The 22,056-nt window shown below is 26.4% G+C and overlaps 1 protein-coding gene across 1 annotated transcript; it reads left to right on the forward strand.

The window, feature by feature from the left end:
* Positions 1–5,637: 5,637 nt before the first annotated feature.
* On the forward strand, positions 5,638–18,774 carry LOC119676509. The gene is made up of 4 exons (XM_038087749.1): positions 5,638–5,706; positions 17,828–17,983; positions 18,076–18,240; positions 18,622–18,774. The coding sequence occupies exons 1-4, from the start codon at positions 5,638–5,640 to the stop codon at positions 18,772–18,774; spliced, it is 543 nt and encodes a 180-aa protein (XP_037943677.1).
* Positions 18,775–22,056: the final 3,282 nt, after the last annotated feature.

Below are 22,056 nucleotides of genomic sequence, written 5' to 3' on the forward strand. Positions count from 1 at the left end.
TTATTAATTGAATTGGTTTAAGATACTTGAAAGTACCTATTATGAATCAGACTAGAATATTCTGTGGCAAAAATGAATAAAAAATAGAACTAAATATTTTATAGAATTTAAGTTTAAATTATGTTTTTAACGAGTAGTTATAAAATAGTAGCAGAATGACTATTGGAGAAATTTCTTTTACAAATTATGTTGTATTTTGATTTTTATTATTTAGACAAACAATAAAATATTACCATTTTCATTTAATATTGTAATTCGTAGATATATTTGGTTATTTGTATATTAATTATTTTTTTCAAATGTAATTTCTTTAGTTTTTATTTGGAAGTGTTACATATTCATGTAGTATTAAATATCATTTTCGATATCATACTTGTATGGCATAAGAAAATCTTATTCTTAACTTTATTATTCTTTCCATCAGATAAGTTCCTTCAACACTGCAATTATGTATGATTTTTTCTTATTGTTATACTTTTAGATATTTTCAGCTTTAATTGCACTCGTATCCTCACTCGCATACTCAGTCGTACATTAATGTATATTAAGGCTTTATAGTGCAGTAAAAAATCTAATTTTATGCAATTAGTGCGAGAATTCTCGCTCAAATGGACACTAGGAATATAATTTCCACGAAATGCAATTAACGTTTTCTTCGCCTTATTGTACTTAGAAACAACAAACATGCGATTTATATCTAACCACAAATCTAGTCAACCGTCATTTATTAAAGGAGCAGCCCATAAAGTGGACATAGCACTACAAGGATATGTGGTCTCATGTGGCAGCGCATAATTTCTAATGTGCGCTTGCCTTCTACTTTTTTTATGTAAATTTATGTGCAATATTTTTCCAACCATGAAGTAAAGAAGGCTTAATTGCCTAGCAGAACTTTAAAATTATTCTCTAAGCAGTTTTTTTGATGTTAGTTGAGTTGCGAATAATTTGCTTCCGGTTAATGGTTATTCACCCAACTTTACATTTACTCATATAAAAAAGTTAAAGGCAAGTTAAAATTATTCATATTTACGGCAACGTGTAATATAAATAAAAATGAAGTAAGTCTTGCGGTTAAATTTTTATTGTTATTAGACCTGCAGTTATAATGAGTCACCATTTTTTGTTACATGAAGTTAAAAATGTTACTCATACGCCAGGTGTTACCTTTTTAAATTTAAATTTGAGGTTATAGAATATATGAAAACTAATAAAAAAAATATAAAAAATATATATTTTATATATCTATATATATATATATAATTATTAAACATAATTATAGTTATGTAATATGTATAGTTATGTAATAGTTATGTAATTATAATTAGATATAGTGGAAATAACTTTGTTAAAATACTTTTTATCTGCTTATTTATATATGCCCATTTCACGTTTGGTATATCTTTAAATTTTAAAATCATAAAATAGAAAAAAAATAAATATAAAATTAAAAAAAATATTTTGAAGCATAAGTTATTACTTTATGAATTATTTTTTTTTTTTTTAATATATTTATTTTATTTATTGAATCCCTTTTATAAGAAAATTTGCGGTCCTATGCTCCTCCTAGGAGTTAAAGGGTTAAATAAATATTTATAAGAAGATTTACAATAAATATTCAAATCTTAAAAAATTAAAGCAAGCTAATTAACTGAAAACTATAGTTTGAGTTAATTGATAATAATTAAATTAATAATTAAATTTAATTATTAAATTAAATTTAAATATTGTTTCTTTTCTTTTAGAAAATTATCTCGTATAACATTCTTTTATTCTTCTAAAACCTTTAATATTAAAAATTCAAATTAATTAAATTAATTATTAATTTTATATTTTTTTCCTTTTTTTTTAGAAAATTATCTGATATAATATTCTTTTATTCTTCCAAAACGTTGAATATTAAAAATTCATATCATTTTAATTATTTTTTTAATTAAATTTAAATTTTTTTTCTTTTTTATAAAAAATTATCTGATATAATATTCTTTTATTCTTCTAAAACGTTTAATATTAATAATTCAAATTAATTTAAATCATTATTAAATGAAATTTATATTATTTTCTTTATAAAATTATCTGATATATTTTTTTATCCTTTTTTGATATTTAAATTACAATTAATTTTCACACAAAACAATAACAAAGTCAAAACTTTAAATGTTATGAATATAAAAAAAATTGAAACTAATGTTCTTTATCTACTTATGTATTTATGTGCTATATATATATATTTAAATAAATATATATCCATAGTGTGATAATCACGCAATTATAGACATTGATTTTAAATGTAATTTTTATTTAAATAAAATAAAACCAATTACAATTATTTAAAATCTACTCAGCGTGGTATATAAGTAAAATAATTGAAATTATTGCCACCATTAAAGTGCTATTTAAATAAAAAACTTATTAAATTTTTTACTGTAATTGCAATCTTAATTTAAATGAATTAAAATGATTGAAACTATAAAACTGCTATTTGAATGAAGAATTTATTAAATTTTTTACTTAATTTGCAATAATTTGATTAATATTAATATTGATTATAATAGTATCTGTATAATAAAATTCTATATATCATTAAAATTAGATATGATATATGTACCATTCTTCTTCTTGTTATTTTATTAAAATAAAATTAAAGTGACATATTTTGGCACAAGAACAAATTACTTTGACTCCATTAGCAATAGAAATCATTAATGACATAATTTTTTTATCTTTGATAGATTTGATTAATGAACTCTGATAAATTGGCAATAAATTTCTTTTGAGGAAAAAATGATTGATTTTATTTTCTACTAAAACCAATTGTGAGATAATGCAATTTTGGGTCAAATTCAAGATACTACGTATTAATAATTTATACAATAATAACACAAAAAAAAAACAATGATAATAAATGTATAATAAATTAATTCATAGATATAAAAAAAATAAGAAAAATCAGTTTCACATCATATTAAAAATTGCATAAATTAAAAATTTTAATGACTATCATAACTTAATTTGTAAATCATTGTTTCCTAACCAAAGGCGTAAACCTCACAGAAATGTTGTTTGAAATTTGACTTTTATGGTATATAAATAGGCATCAATAACTTGATAGTTAATAAGATTGATAATAAATTGAACTTCTATATAATTGTTTACTTAGATCTATGGTGATAGGGCTCAATTTGATAGTTTGGGGTCGCAATTTGGAATTGACTTTAAATGTAAATGGATGTTGGTTCAGGACAGTCCCGGGTTTTTGTTACGTTGTCATTCAAAGGGATACTTTCCAAAAAAAAAACCAGAGTCAGGAAAAAGATTGTTAATCTACCATAATGTGTTACATACGAGGGCTTCGAAATTTTAAAAAGACTTAATAGTATGCCAGAACTCTTAATTTAATTAAAAACTCTACTGATGGTTAAAAGTTCGATACTGACTTCAAAAGTTTGAAATAAATGGTTTAGGGTTATATTGGTAATAAAGTGATATTGATGTGGATATAGCAGTGCAGCAATAACGATATCAATGGTTCTCATATCAGAACATATAAAATTTTAATTATTTAGGTACGTAAGGTTGTAATATAAATTTGATTGCTTTAAAATCAGAAGACCAATATAAGAAAAGTTGAGCGTGAAATGTAAGACTCCGTTTTATACGTTGGTAATTAGACTTAATGGTTGTGTATTTTATGGCAATGCTGTTTCCTTCTAACTTTTTAGAATATAGTATTGAAACGTATGCTAAAATCGCCATACTATATACATAAAAAAAACACACAAGGACTTGAGAATCGAGAATTTTTTAGAAGAATTGCACCCTCTTAAAACTGCTGTAATATATATTTCGTCAGGGGTTTACATAAGGTTGCTTTCATCCTATACTTTTATGAAGTCTCCTGAAATTTTATTTGATTGAAAGTTTATCTTAATAAAATCTTTACTCATAGAAACCTCAAAAGAGGTTTAAGTAAACTGTTGTGTGATATTTGATAGGTCAGCAAATATTTAAAATTTATCTTCGCTCCACTAAAATTTTTTTCGATGTTCGATGTTTTTCGATGTTTTTTTCTGGAACTATGAATTTTATTCTAAGGTTCATGCTTGTTTTATATTAAAAACATGTTTATATAAATTAGTTTAAAAGATTGTACAGTTTTATTGGTTCATATTAAAGAGTACATATTTTTTTGTACAAAATAACAAATTTAACATTTCTGTTTCTCATAAAAATCAATGATAAAATATAAGATTTTCTTTTTTTTTAATAAATTCTAATAATATTTTTCACTTTGATGTTATAGTGAAGTAAATAATGTTATATTAAATATTTATGAAACGAAAAAGCATTTCTGTCTAACAAAAGCTGCAATCAGAACTTGCTTAAAGTCATTTCTTTGTTTCTATAAATAAATACAATATTTCAGAGAACAAAGGATTACGTTTTTATTAAAAAAAAATATTTTCTTTAATATTTCAAATATTTATAATAAACCAAACAAATATGTTTTAGTAAAGTATTTAGGAAGTGATGTATTTTAAATACTTTAAAATTTTTATAATAAAAAGTTAAGTAAAGTATTTCTGGATAGGATTTGTATATCAAGTCGAAATAAAATTTTAACATTAAAAATACATTTTATATTATAAGAAAAATTTATTATATAAAAAGAAAACCATATATATTTATTTATACAGATTTTTAATACCAAAAGCAGTTACGTTAATCTTAAATGTTTAAATAAAAAAAATCTTTAAATTCACTACTGAATTTGCTGAACTTGCAATCAATTTCTTCAGGAAGCTAAAGTCTCTATCCTTCATAGTTCTTTCGAAAGAAATGTTAAAGCTTTTAAAATAATTCATTGGATCTATATAACTTAATAACTTATAACTTATATGTAACTTAATATTTGATATTTATAATATGCGCCTACATTTTATGGCGAAATTCAGTCCCAGTATGAATAAAAGAAAGAAAATTTAATATACAGAAAATTTTTTTTATTTAATTTCTTTCAATTAAATTGACAATATTTTTTAATATATTTGTTTCCATATAAAATATATGTATTATATATCAGAATTATATCAGAATAAAGAATTAAAAATCATAGAAGAAATATACAAAGTCTATAAAGATGATTTATAACTAGAGGACATAAGTCCTTTTCCATAAATTAGTTGACACCAAATTTAACTAATGACATTTTAAAGAAAAGCTTAATTTTTATCTTAAATTAACATAAAACTAAGATTTACTAACTTTTTTTATGAATTTTTCAAATAATATGCATTGCGACCACATAAAGCTTATTATATTTTTTCTTTTGATAAATTTAATTTGTGGATCTTTTGTTGAATAGTCCTAGTGAAATAGAATGCTGTTAAAGTGACTTTAGATTCTATGTTAATCTGACATATTCAGATGCTTCCTCCTATGCCATTACATCCATATTATGGTTTATGATAATTTGTTGAAATTATTGTAACATTTTCAAGCATTCATTTATATTTACAAAGATATATTTGAGTATTATTAGTAACACTTACTTGTCCAAAATTTCATATAGATGGACACCACTAAGATATCAATTTTTATTCTTATATTCACATTTTCTTAAAAGCACCTCATCTCAAGATGGACCTAGAGGAAAGTGATAACTGCAGAAATGACACATATGACAATGCTGAGTTTGTCAAAGAAACGGTAAAAACGCTTTGGTAATATACAATGTCACATTTTGGAACAAATAGACAAAAACGTTCCCATTATACTTCCAAAAACGTTTGGAACGTTCCCATTATACTTAGACAACTTTATTTATATATTTTTGCTAGTATTTTGAAGGCCGCGATTTGATTCGTCTTTTCCAACTAGATAACTGCACCATATAGTTAGGATCTATATAGTAGGGTGGTTCGTTCGAGTGCGAGGGATGGTTCAATCACAACAATACTAATAACAAGATCACACATGTTTGGTTTTTTGCAAAAAGCAGATTACAAGTTTATTAAACTAGAACATCAGTAAGGTCTTAACCTTATTAATATGGGCAGCTATGTGATTAGATATGAAATGTAAAAAAATTTATAACACACACTACTCAGATTGTTGGTTGGATAGGGTATGGATGGATCTCGAAGTACAACCATCTACTCGTGGTGAGGTCTGAGTGATTTTGTATTTACAAAGCGGGAGAAATGTGCACAAATGAAGTTAATAAAGCTAGACCATTTCGATTATATTCAGTAGATGTATGAGTGGTATATATAATAGTATGTTTAATAGTATTTAAATTTCTGGGAGTTTAAACAATATATTACGGTAACATATCATTGTGCACTGCATTTATTTTCAATTACAATTAGAAACTGTAGTCGCTTTTTAAATTTTTTTTTCGTACCATCCTTCTATATAGTTACTAACATAATTCGTTAAAATATTAATTATTATTAATTTCTAGTAAATATTTAATTTTGAATTTTGATTTTTGGAGTAGTTGTCTTCATTCTTGATTACTAAATAATATTTATTTCTGTATTTATAGTTTCATGTTGTCGCAAGTTTAGCAAAACTTTTTATCAAAGATAGCCTATATAATTGTTTCTTAAGGTAAGATAACAATATGACACTTCGCTATTTTTCCTATAAAGTTTTCTAACGCAATTATTTTTCACACAATTAGTTTCTTATTTAAAAATTAATAAAAGTTTATTATAGCCAAGATTAGTTTGCAATAAGTTTATGCTTTACCTTCTACTATCTCTTAGTTGTGTGCAACAAATAGATCAAGCTGGTCGCAGTGCATAAAGGCCTTAGCTTAACCCATAAACCATTACCATCACCATCTTATAGTTGTAGTTCCTAGTGCCATTGAATGCATAAAAAATGTGTATAGTTTGCATAGTTTTAAAAGTTTCCTAGGTTGTTTCATAAATATTATTACAAAGTTCTATAGCAGCACCTTTCTAGTGCTATGCGGGTGCGGGTAAAGATTAAAATTTTTCTTATCAAACATTGACGTTGCTACTTTGTTGGAGAAATTAAGTTCACTCAACTTTTATCATAATTTCTTTAATATTCCTTTAAAAACATTTGAACGTATCAGAGGAGAAAAAATAATCTCTTAAATTAAAAATTAAATAATTTTTTGCTTCTGATATCATTTTTTTTTTGCCATAAAGGAAAACTCTTTATTCAGCAGGTACTCTTAAAAAGCGCGTACAAATATACATAAATTCAACTATATATACATAATACTAGTATATTCGTATATAGTCATTTTTATAAAACACTTGTTGGGCTTAGTATGGGAAAGTTGACAGGAATTAGAATAAATAGTAGTAGTTATTTTTATTCAGTTATGCATATTCTACTACATTTTTATATTTATTTTTAGCTAAGAACTTACGACAAAGACTATTATATTTTAGTAGTTGTCTGTTGCTGATAGGAATTTTAGTTAGAATAAAATAAATAAAATAAAATAAAATAAAAAAATTTAATATTAGTATAATAGTTTAAAAATAATACTTACACATAATATCATAGCTTTAGAATTTTAGAATTTTTTCTTATTCCAGCGTAAATATAAATAAATTATTCTCATATTTAACGTATGCATATTTTATTAGGACTTTAAGGCTTTAAGTCAGTGACACAATTAAGAGCAAACATTCGTATTATTACTCGTAATTTTCTGTACCGTTTTTATATGCTTAATAGCTGTTAATGTGTGAATGTCAATAAATTTTAAAATAGATACATGTACTTTACGAGTACCACCCATAAAGCTATTCATTCCACTGATAATGTGTGATGTGCGTGTATATAATCTAAGCCATCCTTGTTTATTTGCGTGAATATATATTTGCGAAAAATACTGAAGCCAGGGGTGTTCACAATAACAATCAATAACTAATTTATTCCCGCTGTGCATGTCCATTTCGTTAGGGTTTACCGGTTTTAAGTTCTTGACATAAATGGGTTAATTTGTATCTTAAAATTTTTAATATCTTTAATTGACATGTTTATTGGTTTCGATGGATTTAATCAATTTCATATAATTAAAATTTTTATTTTATTTATTTTATATTCATTTATTTTAAATAAAATAAATTAATTTTAAATTATTGTTTGGTGTATTATTTACTTTAAAATTTTAATATTAATTATGGGGGATACTATGTATTTCTGTTCCGATGATTATCGCAAGAGCTATGAAGTAATATATTCAATAAGATCTTATGAATTAATGAATCAGTAAACGAAGGACTATTTGGGCCTTACAAAGAATAATAAAAAGTGTTAAACCACAATGAGTAAAAAATACAAGTTAAATTGTAGTATTTTAATGAACAGTAACATTCATTATAACAAGAAAAAAAATGAAATAACCTCTATTGGAAAAAATATTTTATTTGTAAGAAAAAAAATCTATTAGTAATACACTTATTATGAAAATATTTTTTCTATTATTTAATGTTTAACTATTATCTTAATAGTTAAATAAAATAATTATTTTTGATAATAGAATAAATTATACAAATTAGAAAGAAATTAAAAAAAAAGTATATTTAATAATTACTTAATAAAATATTTTTTAACTGAACTAAAAAAAAACATTTTATAGCATTTGCTAATAGATAAATACTTTGAAAATAATAAATCACGTAAAAGAAAATTTAGTTTTTATATAAATGATCTATTGTGCCCTAGATTAGAATGTTCTCGAAGTCCGATTTCTTTAATGAAAGACTGTCTAGAGCCTATCTTACCTGGTCTTAGATCGTTATGATCCATGAAATACCCTCCTAGGTGTTTCTTCAGCTTGTACATCAGTGACGGGCACTCCACAAGCACATTGAATGCAGTTTCCCTCTCTTCTCTACAGTATCTGCAGTCTGAGTTGAATGGAATTCCTAACTTCGTTAGGTGATTATTCAATCTACTGTGACCGGTCAATAATCCCGCAATAGTTCTTAAGTTATTTTGTGATTGTGCTATACAATCTTTAAAGCGTTTTAGGTTATAAGTCTCTAAAAGAATTTAAGATTGTGTTGGTCTCGGTATCCTTTCCCAATAAAGTTGTCTTTCTTTTTCCTCTGCGCCGTTCATAAGAATAGATAAAGTTTCTTTGTCTAGACCACAGCATGGTTTTGGGTCTATAAATATAAATAATATAAATAAATATAAATATAAATAATATATATATAATATAGTAAAAAAATAATACTTTAAATATTTTTAAATATTAACGTAAATATTATATATACAAATAAGAAGTTTCATTAAAAATATAATCATCTTTTTTTTTTATATAAAACTTAATTTAATTAAATTAATTAAATTTAAAAAAATCTTTGAAATACGACTGAATATAAATTTCTAATATAGTACGATTAAAGCATTTAAAGCTTGTTGATTTTATAAATGACGTGTAAGAAGAATATCCTTCCTTAGTGACATACTCGTACACATAACTAAATGAATACTTGTAGTCCTTGTCTCAATCTCTTTTGCGTAACTTTAGTAGCCGCAGGATAAGAATAAGAAATTAGGAAAAACTTTGTGACGCAGCATGACGAGACACAATTATAAGGAATTTCTTCCTTTACATATTATTTTTGCTGCTTATGTTTAAGTATTCATTAATTTCTTCCTTATATACAATTTTTGCTCTATTAGTTCCTTTTGTATATTTATGTGTAGTTTTGTATTTTCAGTTTATTTAAGTTCCTATTACTTAAGATCTTAAAACCGGTGCCTTCTGGGTGCTTAAATGAACTTTAGAAGTGGATATTTTTCAAGGAGATCCAATATGTTTATGTGCACATATGTGCACTCATTAATGACTTGTTTTATATTAGTTTGTAGTATAAAAATTTTCTTTAATGTATATAATAAAATTATTCAATAAGTAGCTGCGTTTATATGGCTTAAGCTATCTGAAGTAATATATTATACATAATACATATACACGCATTCTCTTAGAAAATATTCTTTAAAAACATTTGTTGAATTATGCTTTGGTGCATTACTAATGTACCTACTTGAGATACTTAAATGCAGATGGTCAATAAAAATTAGAATCAATATATATCCAAGTGTTTGCATGGTTTTTGTACGAAAATAATATTTCATTGTATAAAGTGACAGTTGTGATCATATTTATAAGTCCTATTTACTGGTTCTGTCACTGGGTGATTTGTTTTTAATTTTCAAAACTAAAATTATCTACCCCAAAACAAATTTCCTGAAAATATTATTAATATATAAATCGAATGGTACACCGCGATCTATGAGATCAATTATGTTATCTCTGTCGTTATTTTCCTTGGCTAATCTAGACAAATTAAAGGTATAAACAAAATAAATCGATCCCTTAATTCTTAACAGAACATGCTATATTTACTACCATGATTTAGATATAATAGGATTAAAGAACAGTCAACTTAGTTCTGTAAAGGACAAAGTGAGACATCTGTCGTTCATATTTGCTCATGTAATTGCCATGAAACTAATCTAATACTACCACCTGACTATCTAGATTTTTAAATAAAAAGACATTGCTAGGTTTCTCTATAACGATAAATTAGTCGATCAATAGACGCAGTGTCACGCACATTTATTGTTGACTATAATATGACAGTATGACTATAATATCTTTATAATTTATAATATAGAAAAATATATAATATATATAGATATTATAGTCATAATGACTCTAACACTAAATATCCGTGACACTGCGTCTGTTGATCGACTAATTTATCATTATAGAGAAACTTAAAAATGTCTTTTTTTTTCAAAAATCCAGATAGTCCAGTGGTAGTATTGAATTTTATATTACATTGACTTTTCATATCAAAATTTTTTATACAGCATTTCATTTACACTCGACTCGACTATTTTATTTTAGGAATAGGCGTTTAGAAAATCAATTTAATGGTTTTACGATATAATTTAGTTCAAAAAATTAAGAATGATCTCTGATTGTTTGTTTTTGATTTTCAAACACACTTCGCTTCACAGCATCGATGTCTTCAGTACCATCATTAGGTTTTTCATGGATTGGATTTTCCAAAATCTCGAAAGTCGAAATTTTGTGTAATGTGCAAAACGTAGTCCAAATATATGTATTATTATTAACGTTTATAGTGATTTGCCAAGCAGTACTGAATGCAAATGTCAACTTTTATGGCAGATTTCCAAAGAAATATCATCACTAAGTTAAAAATATATATACTAGTTATTTAATCACCCTGCATAAGTAATTATAAAGTAGAATTTAGTATTTATGGTAATTCAAAAATAGCGCTCAGAAAGAAGTCATGAAAATAAAGGGCATCATATGCTATATGATTATTATATTATTATATACATATATATTCACAATGGTATTTAATTAAATTAAAAATTTCAATGCTCATATTATGAATATTATGTATATAAAAAGTATTTGTCCTTAGCATTGGTGTTATTTTAAAAATAATTATAGTAAAATTTTATGTGAATATTATTTCATTTCAAATATAATTTTTTTGTTAAATATTATTTTTAATAAAAGTCCTTTTTTAACATATTTTGATATAAATTTTTCCAAGGTTCTAACAAAAAAAGTTTTTCATTTGCAATTTTTCCACATATGCAATTTTTTATTTGTGTATCTTAATTTTCCTTGTGCAATTCTCTTAAGTTTTATTTTGCAATTCGGAAATATTTGCTTGCATTTATGCTTACGAAAATATTAGAAAAAAGTTATTTTCATTATCCTTCATTTTATTTGAAATGCAGTTCGTAAACAAAAGCAAAAGGGTCCTGTAAAGTAAATAAATAATGACAAAATTGAAAAAAATATAAAGTTTCTTCTTTGCCTTTGAGCAATTAGAAATACTTAATGTTAAAATAAAAAAACAATACTAAGCCATGGAAACCATCCCAATTAGTAGCTCTCTTTGCACATAAGTGGCTGCAATTTCTTTAGAATTTTATTATTTGTGTTCTACTGAAATTTGTATCTTTTTAAAATAAAAAAATTATTTTAATTAAAAAAATGTATTTCTTTAACTAGATTTATAGCTGAAAATAATAATTATTCCTATTAAGTGATGTTTTCCAGTACCAATTCAATTAGAATCAAAGACAAAAATATTCAAAGCATGTGTTGAGTCAGTGCTGCTATATGGAAGCGAAACTTGGCATATCACTTTCTCGATTTTACAAACACTACAAACCTTTTTCTAAATAAATTCATTTTTATTAATCAAGTGAATCAAAATAAAATCTTGAAAAATCTAGAAGAATAACTTCTTGATAGATAATATAAAGTGTTTGAAATAGTCCAATTCACAGTAAGTCAGAATGTGTTGAAGAAATCAAGTTAAAGATGTTTAAGTTTGACAGTTCTACATCTCTTTGGACTATCTCTATTATAAATGAAATCTATAGGATTTTAAAGCATTTAATATTCTCCATTGGTTAGTTTGCTGGATTTTAATTTGAAATTGAAAGTTAATCCTTGAAGTCACCTATTTTTGTTTCAAAGCTTTTTTTATTGCAGAGACATCTGTTATTTTTACTTACTATATATATCATATATATACTATAATATGTCAATATTTTCCTATCGTTGAAAAATTCTATATTGATTGCAAACTTTTGCTCCTCGCTTGACTTTCAATCTTTTTCCATTTTTAAACTCCATACAAAAATAATAGTACAAATTTATATTCAATTTTGCACAAAATTTTCTATATATTTTCTAAAACTCATTGCCAAATTTACGGTGAAAAGGTTACAGACTTTTTAACAGAAAAACTCACTATTCACAGTTGAGATTGAGGTTGAGGTCGAGTTGAGGAATATACCCCCAGGATACTACAATATCCAGTTTAGAAGTATACCAAAAATTATTGTAGAAATTGAATAAAAGATGCTGAAAAATTTATTGTTCGTTTATTTTAATATAATTTATAAAACGTTATTTAAAATAATCAAATGTTACGCAAAAATCACTTGGGTTTTTTTAAATTGATATTTTTTTATTAAACTATTTAAAATTAAATAGCATAAATTTCAGATTCGTAAGTTATTTTATACAAAATACGTTTTTGACGCTGAATCTGAACTTAAAATTTGACAGGGCACGAGTTCGATTAATGGTACTTGCAGTCTTAAAAAATTATTTACGAATAATTAAATACAAGAAATATTTCCAAAACCACTTATTATGAGTATTTGGCAAACCTCGAAACAGCTGTTTGGTTAGCCAAAAATTCAATTAATTAAAATAATATAAAAGAATTTATGTTGTTGCAGTTCACTACTTTTTGAAACCTCTTTACTAAAATGCATTTTACAATATAAAGATACAATTCGAAAGAGTTCGAAATAAGAGTTATTCGTAAGGAGCACTGATGATAAGTATTTGGCAATACTTGAAAGCCAAAAACTTCAATAGATTTAAATATAACATTTTTATTTTATTATTTATTTTTTATTGATTTTATTTGTATTTTATTTTTATTTTATTTGCATTTTATTTTTATTGGTAGCTTTCATCATATATAACTTTAAACAAAAACGAATAGTTTAATTTTATAAATTGTAATTTATAAGACTTAAATAAGAGCGTCTGTCATAGAGAGGGTTTGTCAAGGGTTTAATAGGATTTTATTTGAACTGAATAGAATTAAATTATGAAAAGTGATTTTATTGAGCAATTCTATTTTTTAAAAAAATTCCTATGATAAGAAAACTGATGTTTTTTTTACTCGACAATTTATACATAATTTAATCATGATGTAATTTTTAATTTAAAATTTACTAAAATTATTTAATTACTAAAATTAAAATTGAATGCTTTATAAAGAGTTAAGTATTGTTGGAAGAAAAATTGTCTTAATAATATTTAAAAAAAACATTTAATATTAAGCACGATTAATCATTGCTAATCATTTGACAGGCACAAGTTCTAAGCGTGGCACTTGCAGTTCAAACAAATTAGATATATATGGACTATAAACTAATTAGAAAAATCGAATATTTCCTAAGACGACTGTTAATGAGTACTTGGCAATACTCGAAACAGTGTTGTATAGTCAGCCAAATTTCAATAAATTAACTAAAATTTTTGTTGGTGTCTTTTCATTTCTACTCGACCCTTCTAACTTTTAAAAAGTTTCTTTTCGTCACAAGACGCATCACTTTCGTCAAAAAAATTAACATTTAATATTTAAAATAAAATTTTTACACTGAAAATGACTAGTTTAAATGTGAAACTTGCAAACTAATTAAAGTTATAAGTAAAATATTAATAAGATAATTTAAAAAAAATGTGATACTAGTATAAAGAAATGAACTTGCTATCTCTCGCTCTGGGTCTTGTGCCGTATAATGCACACAAAGCCCATATACATACATACATATATTAAAAGCCTGCAAAGAAAAGTGCACGAAATCGCAACATTGAAAGTTTTCTGAAAACACCTCACGAGTCAAAGGATAATGCACAACAAGGGAATCCTTCGTTGTAAATAAAAACTTTAGTGCACATTACGTGCTTGAATTTTAAGTAAAATTTTAAGCTATAATAACTGAATTTATTATACTCAGTACTACTACTTTTCAGATTTTGTAATATTTTTTCATTATATATATTTTTTGTATTCTTTTTTAATCTATTTCTCTTATATCTATATATTTATTTATCTATATATATTTTACTATGTTGTGTTCTGTATTGAAGTAAGGAAGAACTTTAATTAACTTTAATGGGTTAAATGAGTTGAAATTTTGTTCGGAGCTGCATTAAGAAAATAATTTAAATTTATATTTTTAATTTTAAGTAAAAACATATTAAATTTATGTATTTTATAGCTTTAAAAATTTATAGTACCAAAATTTAAAGGTAAATGTAAATATATTTTTATTACCAAGTGTGTTAGAGAAATATTTTATTGCTAAAAGCATTTTCTGTTCTTTTATGGAAATTTGTTTTAAAGTAAATTAAATAAATCACACATTGTCTGAGAAGAATTTCCATTTCATATTTGAGTGCAAACATATTTATATATATATATATTATAAGTGTATTTAGGCATATACTTATATAACGAAAGATTTCTTATTTTTAAAAATCAATGACAAAGGGAATTATTATCATATCGTAGATTAAAATGAAAATGTGATAATTTTCCATAAGTCTAGTTTCAACTTCTCTATTCAATTTGTTATAGTATATACACTTTCTTCTTTATGTAAATGGTCAATATAAGTAACAATATAAAGATCTACAATGGTATAGTATGGAAATTTTGGTAACGTTTGGCATTCTCTGTCAGTCGTTCTTGCAGTTTACTTTCAATATTACCAAAAGTAAGGTGTAGGTATACTAATAAAGCACGTAAAGTGCATAACTCTCTATAGTTAGGTTAGCTTACCTAGTAAGGATAATTCATTTTAAGAAAGTTGTTTTTTTAAATGATTTTTTATGATGGTACCATTTTAAATACATTATTTGCTGGAATTATTCACCTTTATTCATTCCACACGACTTATCTAATGTCATCATTATTTGCTTGACTTTGGCAATGTCGTGGTTGAAGTAGTTGCCTTCTGCAAAATACTTGAATAAACGTTATTAACACACCAAATATACAAGACCACAAACTCGAACTCGGTAAAGACCACAAAGTATAAAGACTGAAGTAATCAATACATGGAGAATACTGGTAAAAAAAGATAGATTGATATATTCAAGTAAAATGGAACCAACTTAATCATTTCAAAAACTTAGGTATGTCACTAATATTACAGAATGACAACTCTAATAGGTTAGCAAGAAAAAGGGTTTTAATAATTTTTTATCTTCTGCTTCTGCGAAGATGGGCAGTGACACATAGACTGGAGCACAGTTTTAAGCTCTGTAAGGTCACAACTATAATAACAAAGGATAACGAAGTGTTATTGCATGTGTACATATTCTACATATTTTTGGTAAGAAAACGGATCCTAATCTTTTATTTTCTAAAGATGTGACATATAATGTCTTCCTAACACTTAGTGATTTGTCAGCATCGATACCTTAGTACTGAGTGGTTTTCGCTTTTGTTCAAATAAATAGATGGTCTACTTCTTATCTAATTTGGACCCAGTAAGAATGTTCATGTATACAACCTTTTTTATATGTCGTCTACGTTAAATGATAAGTAACAGTGTTATTAAGCGTGGATACCTATTTAACAGCACCAAGGTCTTAAGCCTTAACAAACCATTGGTAATTCAAATGAATTTCCAACTTCCTCCTTGGAAAGGAGCGAGGCCTACTAATATCTCTGCTGAATTTAGGGTCTCGAGCCCCGGTGGTGAATACGCAACTCCACGCTGAATGAATAATAAACAAATACCTATAATTTTTCCCGCGTGAGTTTGGGTTATAACCACAGCCACTAACCTTCTCTTCCAACCATCACTTGGCTAGGACAGCCAAAGCTGCCAGCACCTGACCCCCGTAGTACCAGATATATACTTCTGGTCGGTTGACGCAAATGCCGTGTCACTTACTACCATGCACACTCCAAAACAGTGTCGGCATATCGTCGGGATTTTAGTCCTCGGGAATATTCTAACCCTTTACCCTCAAGTGAACGTTTAATGATCAGTTCAACCATTGTAAACGTGATATTCGAGGAGTGCATCTCGGGGAGCTGTTTGTTGGTTTTGGTAAGAGAAATATATCTATCCACGCCTTTGTTGTTTTGTCTTTGTTTAAATGGTCTTTGATAATTTGTTACAATTAAACGGTGAAGCAATAATTATATTCTCATCAATTACTTCTTGCAGTTTACTTTCAATGTTATCAAAAGTAAGATGTATACTAAAATACTTGTAATCCCTCTATTGTGCTCGAAAGGTTAACCAATATTCAATACTTTTTTTCGGTGTTCTCGCAGTGGAAGACATTGGTTTTAAAACCTAATAAAACACAGACAACTTTTTGTTAGAACTTTTAAGTTATTTTCATATCTCATTTCTTTCTATTTGCACTTACCTCCATCTATTTTTTTTATTTTTCTGTCTGAAAATACCTTTCTGTACTCTGTTCTTCCATTTATATTGGTTTATAAGCTCTCGCGTTGCAATTATTTGAAGGATGGCCCTTTCGACATTCATTATGTATTGTAGTTTATCTTATACTGAATATAAAAATTTTTTACTCTTATTAAATAAAAATAGTTAAAATAATTGTAGAAAAAAAGAAAATTTTTGAAAATCAATTTATACTGAAACTAACAACTGGATTTAAAATTGCTATAATTATTGTATTATTTTCACACTTTTTGAACTCTCTCTGAAATGTGTATGTATGTTAATATTTTACCACACTACATATATTGTAGAATGAAGTCGCTACTTTTAAATCTGAGTACATTTAAAATAATTATAATTATAATAATTAGTCAGTGTAATTAGTCATTAAATATATTTAAAATATTTATATACAAACTAATGAAAATAATGCTTTTATTAATGCATTTTTAATAAGAACATTTAAAACCTATATTCATACATTTAAAATTTGTTCTGGAAATCGAATTTTAGTTAATAATTATACGATCTTTAGTGAAGTCAGCTGGTGGATATACGAGTATTTTTTTCCATTGCAGATCTATAAAGAATATTTCCAAATTTGTAATTATCTGCGAAAATGTCATCCCCCAAGTTTTTATTAATAAAAACAATTTTTGTTACTTTATATTTAACTTATGTAAGATGGGGCTTAATAAAAAAAACACTGAAAAAATTGAAATTAAACTCATTCCAGGTTACGTCTTTACTTGAATTCACAAATATTAAATGCAAGTCACATGATAAGCAATTCACCGATTTCGAATATTGCTACTTAAGGTCAGTAAATCGGTCTTATAAATACATGTCAGTGAAGGCGAGGCTTTTTCAGATACCAGTAACAAATGTAACGGTGCGTTTTCTATTTTATATTATTTTTGTTGTGTTTTATTAATGTAAAATTTATTATAATTATTAATTTTTTACTATTATTTGTTATTTCAGATTCGCTATACTTTTTTAAGAAGAGATGATGGTTATACGCCATTCCTGTCGAATTTTACGGTCGATGCTTGCGAATTTCTAAGATCGCCAAAAGATCCAATAGCAAAATTTTTTTACGGTTTAATAGTCCAGCATTCAAATATGAACCATACTTGTCCTTATAATGTATGTATATTTATTATATTTTACTGCTTGGGAGTCATTCTGATTTCACGGGTACCTTGATTTGATAACAGATTTTAGTAGAGTTCACTTTTCGTGACATCGATTACTCTAACAAAACATTACATAGCACAACTATTATATAATACTTTTACATTGATTATATAAACATTGAGTAACAACAAATACATAGTTCTATTGTATTTGTTCCTATATAAAAATTGTCCTTTAAGGCGCGACATCTCGAAAACTAAGCTAAGCTTGTAGCTAAGCTTAGCCTTTGGAGAAATTTTTCAAATGGGCCTGCCTTGGAAATCAGAATCGTACCAATAAATTATTATTTATAAAATATACTAATTATTCCAAAAAATATATATATTTCAGCACGATGTCTTTATCGACAAACTTGATACAAGTTTTTTAAGTGGTAAATTTAAAGGTTTGCCAATTCCAAACGATGCGTTTATTTTAAAGTCAACGTGGTTCGCTTACAATATTCCTCGCGCCGATGTCAATGTTTATGTCAAAATAAATTAAATAATTTTTCTTTTAAAATAATAAAATAAACGCAAAATAAAAATAAAAAAAATGTATATACTGTAAAGAAGTGCATTCCAACAAAATATCTGAAATTATCATATAAAACACACAAAAAATGATCAATCAATCATTATTTATTTAGACCCCAGCGCTTTCTAAACGCCTTCATCAAAGTGGTGATCTTAGCATTAGGAATAGAAAGTAGTTATACAAGTCAAATAACAAGTGAGAGCGATATTTGATCGATAACAGTAGACTATTTTTTTGGAAAAAACTCTTAAACGACAATGGGTTTATGCTACCGCAGATATTAACATACTGTGTAAGAGATCGTCGTCAGATCTCGTATGACAACACGAAACAGTATTATTACTAAGGAACAGCGGACTGGTATTATTCGTAGCATGCATTTCTAAGATGTGGTTTTAGTGAGTTTGTCATATTATGTGGTTTTGATGTGTTCCACCTATTGCTACAAAGAAAACGATAGAAGAATAGAAGAATTCACTTTGTTAGATTTGCTCTGATGTGTACATATATTCACAATATTTGTTATTAAGTAATTTTTGCTTGCTTCTATAATCAGTTTCGACACTATCCTAAATATTCCATTAGTAAGTCTTGTCGATATAAAATAAGTCACAATTGTGACATCACAATACTTAATATACCTTTAAACGTATAGTTACTCTCGTACCGGTGATGAAAATCTCATTTTGTCACCTTTAATATTCTGCTAGTCTAACAGTTAATCTACTTGAAATAGTGGTACAACTACTCTAAATATTCTTCACGGCCGAAAAGTATTTAGCTCTTATAGTAAGAGTGGTGTGCTAACATCGTTCAAATATAAGGTATTATATTAGATCGGTTATCTAAAATGATGAACCACAAAAAGATTGTAGAAACATTAAGTGATTTATTTTGTCTTTCCTTTTCGGTTTCTTTATTTTACTCTACAATTCAAATCAGTGATATTATACTGGCCCATTATTTGTGAACTTTGTTGTGCAAGTCCATCTCCCCAATCGAACGTAATCTAACAAATATAAATCCAAAAAGAATTTTGTGCTTCAGTTGTAAATGTGCCGACCCATTTACTGAACATACTTTAGCACACATAGTCCAGGATGTGCCTTTATAAATTAAATTTATATGCCATTGAAGCAAAAAGCATGAAGTCATACTTAACGAAAATTAAAAAAGAAAAGTTTATTCACTGATAAAAAAAATATTACGTAATAAATGTATTTAAATCTTTTTATAAAATTTTTCGTATTGATGAGTTTTCAGCTTAAAAATTCATTAATTCACCTTTTACTGACATATACCAATTTATAATTACCGCGCTGCAACTGAAATATATTTAATATATATTTTTTAAAATGAATTTTAATTACGAGTAAACCAATTAAATTGAATGCAATAAGCAATTACCATATGAAAACTGGCGCAGATATAAGACAGATATAAGTATATGAATATGTATATATTAACTTCTTGATGAAGATGTGGAAAATTGTCAATTTCTCAATTTCATTTATACCCCTGAAATATAAAAATTGAACAACTTCAATGATTTTTTTTGAATCATAAACTTTATTTAGTTAGAAGATTATTAAGTCTAAGCATATCGAAGATAGGAAACTTGACAAGTATCGGCAGAAAGAAATTGATCTTTTCAAATTTGCAATTAGGTGATAGTAGTATTATTATCATTATTATTATGACATGTTTCAAAAGCACATACAATTAGAAAATGATTGCATATTTAAGAAGTTAGTCTTTCTAAAAAAGTTTCAAGTTGTCTCTGTTCCATGCCATATATACTAAGCGCGTTAAACGATTTAGATTTTTCTGTAGGTAGCTAGGTTGGAGTAGCGGCCATTTTTCCAAAAAACTCACTTGATCTCAAATGATGGTCCATTGTGGTATCACGGAATAGCATTGATACGCACATAGATTGAGATCAATGTACAGCTAACAGTGAACAAGTTAACAACTCCCCCATTAGGTAAAGGAAAACCAACCTGACAGTTGTTACAATATTTCAGAATGACAGCTCAATCAGGTCGGTGAGAAAAGCGGCTCCGAAAATTTTTAAGTGTCTTCTGGCTAAAGAAGAGCATTGACACATGAGATGGAGCACGGTCTCTTCCTCATCCTCGTCCTCATATTCAGAACCACAGCCTTGACAAAAGTCATTGTAGGGTAGACCCAATCTGACAGCATGCCTTCCTATTTCGCAGAGGCCCGTTGAGGTAGCTGACTAGTTCGTTTCCTGTCTAAATTAGACCAATTTTTTTTGTGATACACATAAATTTTGATTTAGACGTAATAAATTTGATGCAATTTTAAAACCAGCTTTCAAAGAGACGTTTGTTAGTAGGGTAAGCATACCTTACAATTCATTCTGATTGAAAGAAAGCAATACAACATTATCGGCGTTTGCCGGTGGTTTAGCTTTTCATATAATTTAAAATGTATGATACGTCTGTTAAGATCAGCCTAGTTAAAGTGTCGTTATGAGAAACAGTTGGGAGAGAGCAAAACTTTGTTTAACCCCGGATCTTGTTGGGAAAGACTCACTTAGTTGGTCTGCATGTACAACTTTACCTGTAGCATCTTCATATAAATTTCTTATTATGCTTATCAACATGGAAGGAATTCCATATGCTTATTAGGTGGCACTAATTCAGTTAAATGTAAGTAGCAAAAGTTACGTGTCGTTATTTTGTAGTGATAGGTGCAAAAAAAGGAATACACTTGGAACTAAGTAAATCATTTACCACAGAATTGCACAGGCTTCAGATATTTGACAAATAGTATATTTTTCTCAAGGAGCTAGAAGAACCGCTAATGATTTAATCTGTGGAAATCCACTTCAAATGAATAAAACGACGACGGATAGTCTACACGCTTCGTCAGTAAGATATAAATATTAAGAAAATATTCCTTCAATTGAAGCGAAAAGGATATCTTAAAGTACACTCGACTTTTTATTCATTGGTTGTGTTTTTATCGAGAGGAGTTTTTGCAGTTTGAGTCAAAGGGACAGATTCCACCTGTGGTTGTTGCCAGATCAGATTGAAAAATTTTTTTTCTGTTTCTATTATGCTTCTAACAAGAGTGTTAATATTATTTAGGGAGTAAATAAATTGAATTAACTAGAATCTTAAATTTTTAAAAGAGTCTTCATAGAGTTAAATAAACAAAAAAAAATGTATTTTAATTATTGCTCACATATGAAATTCACATATTTTTATTTGAATAAATTCA

Source organism: Teleopsis dalmanni, chromosome 2, assembly GCF_002237135.1.
Source record: "Teleopsis dalmanni isolate 2A chromosome 2, ASM223713v2, whole genome shotgun sequence".
In the NCBI taxonomy this organism is placed as follows: domain Eukaryota; kingdom Metazoa; phylum Arthropoda; class Insecta; order Diptera; family Diopsidae; genus Teleopsis; species Teleopsis dalmanni.

Excerpts from the sequence above, each read along its gene's own strand:
- LOC119676509 (XM_038087749.1), top strand. The coding sequence starts at position 5,638 with ATGGACCTAGAGGAAAGTGATAACTGCAGAAATGACACATATGACAAT. Across the intron at positions 17,984-18,075 it reads TACCAGTAACAAATGTAACG|ATTCGCTATACTTTTTTAAG; the intron begins GTGCGTTTTCTA and ends TTGTTATTTCAG. Across the intron at positions 18,241-18,621 it reads ACCATACTTGTCCTTATAAT|CACGATGTCTTTATCGACAA; the intron begins GTATGTATATTT and ends TATATATTTCAG.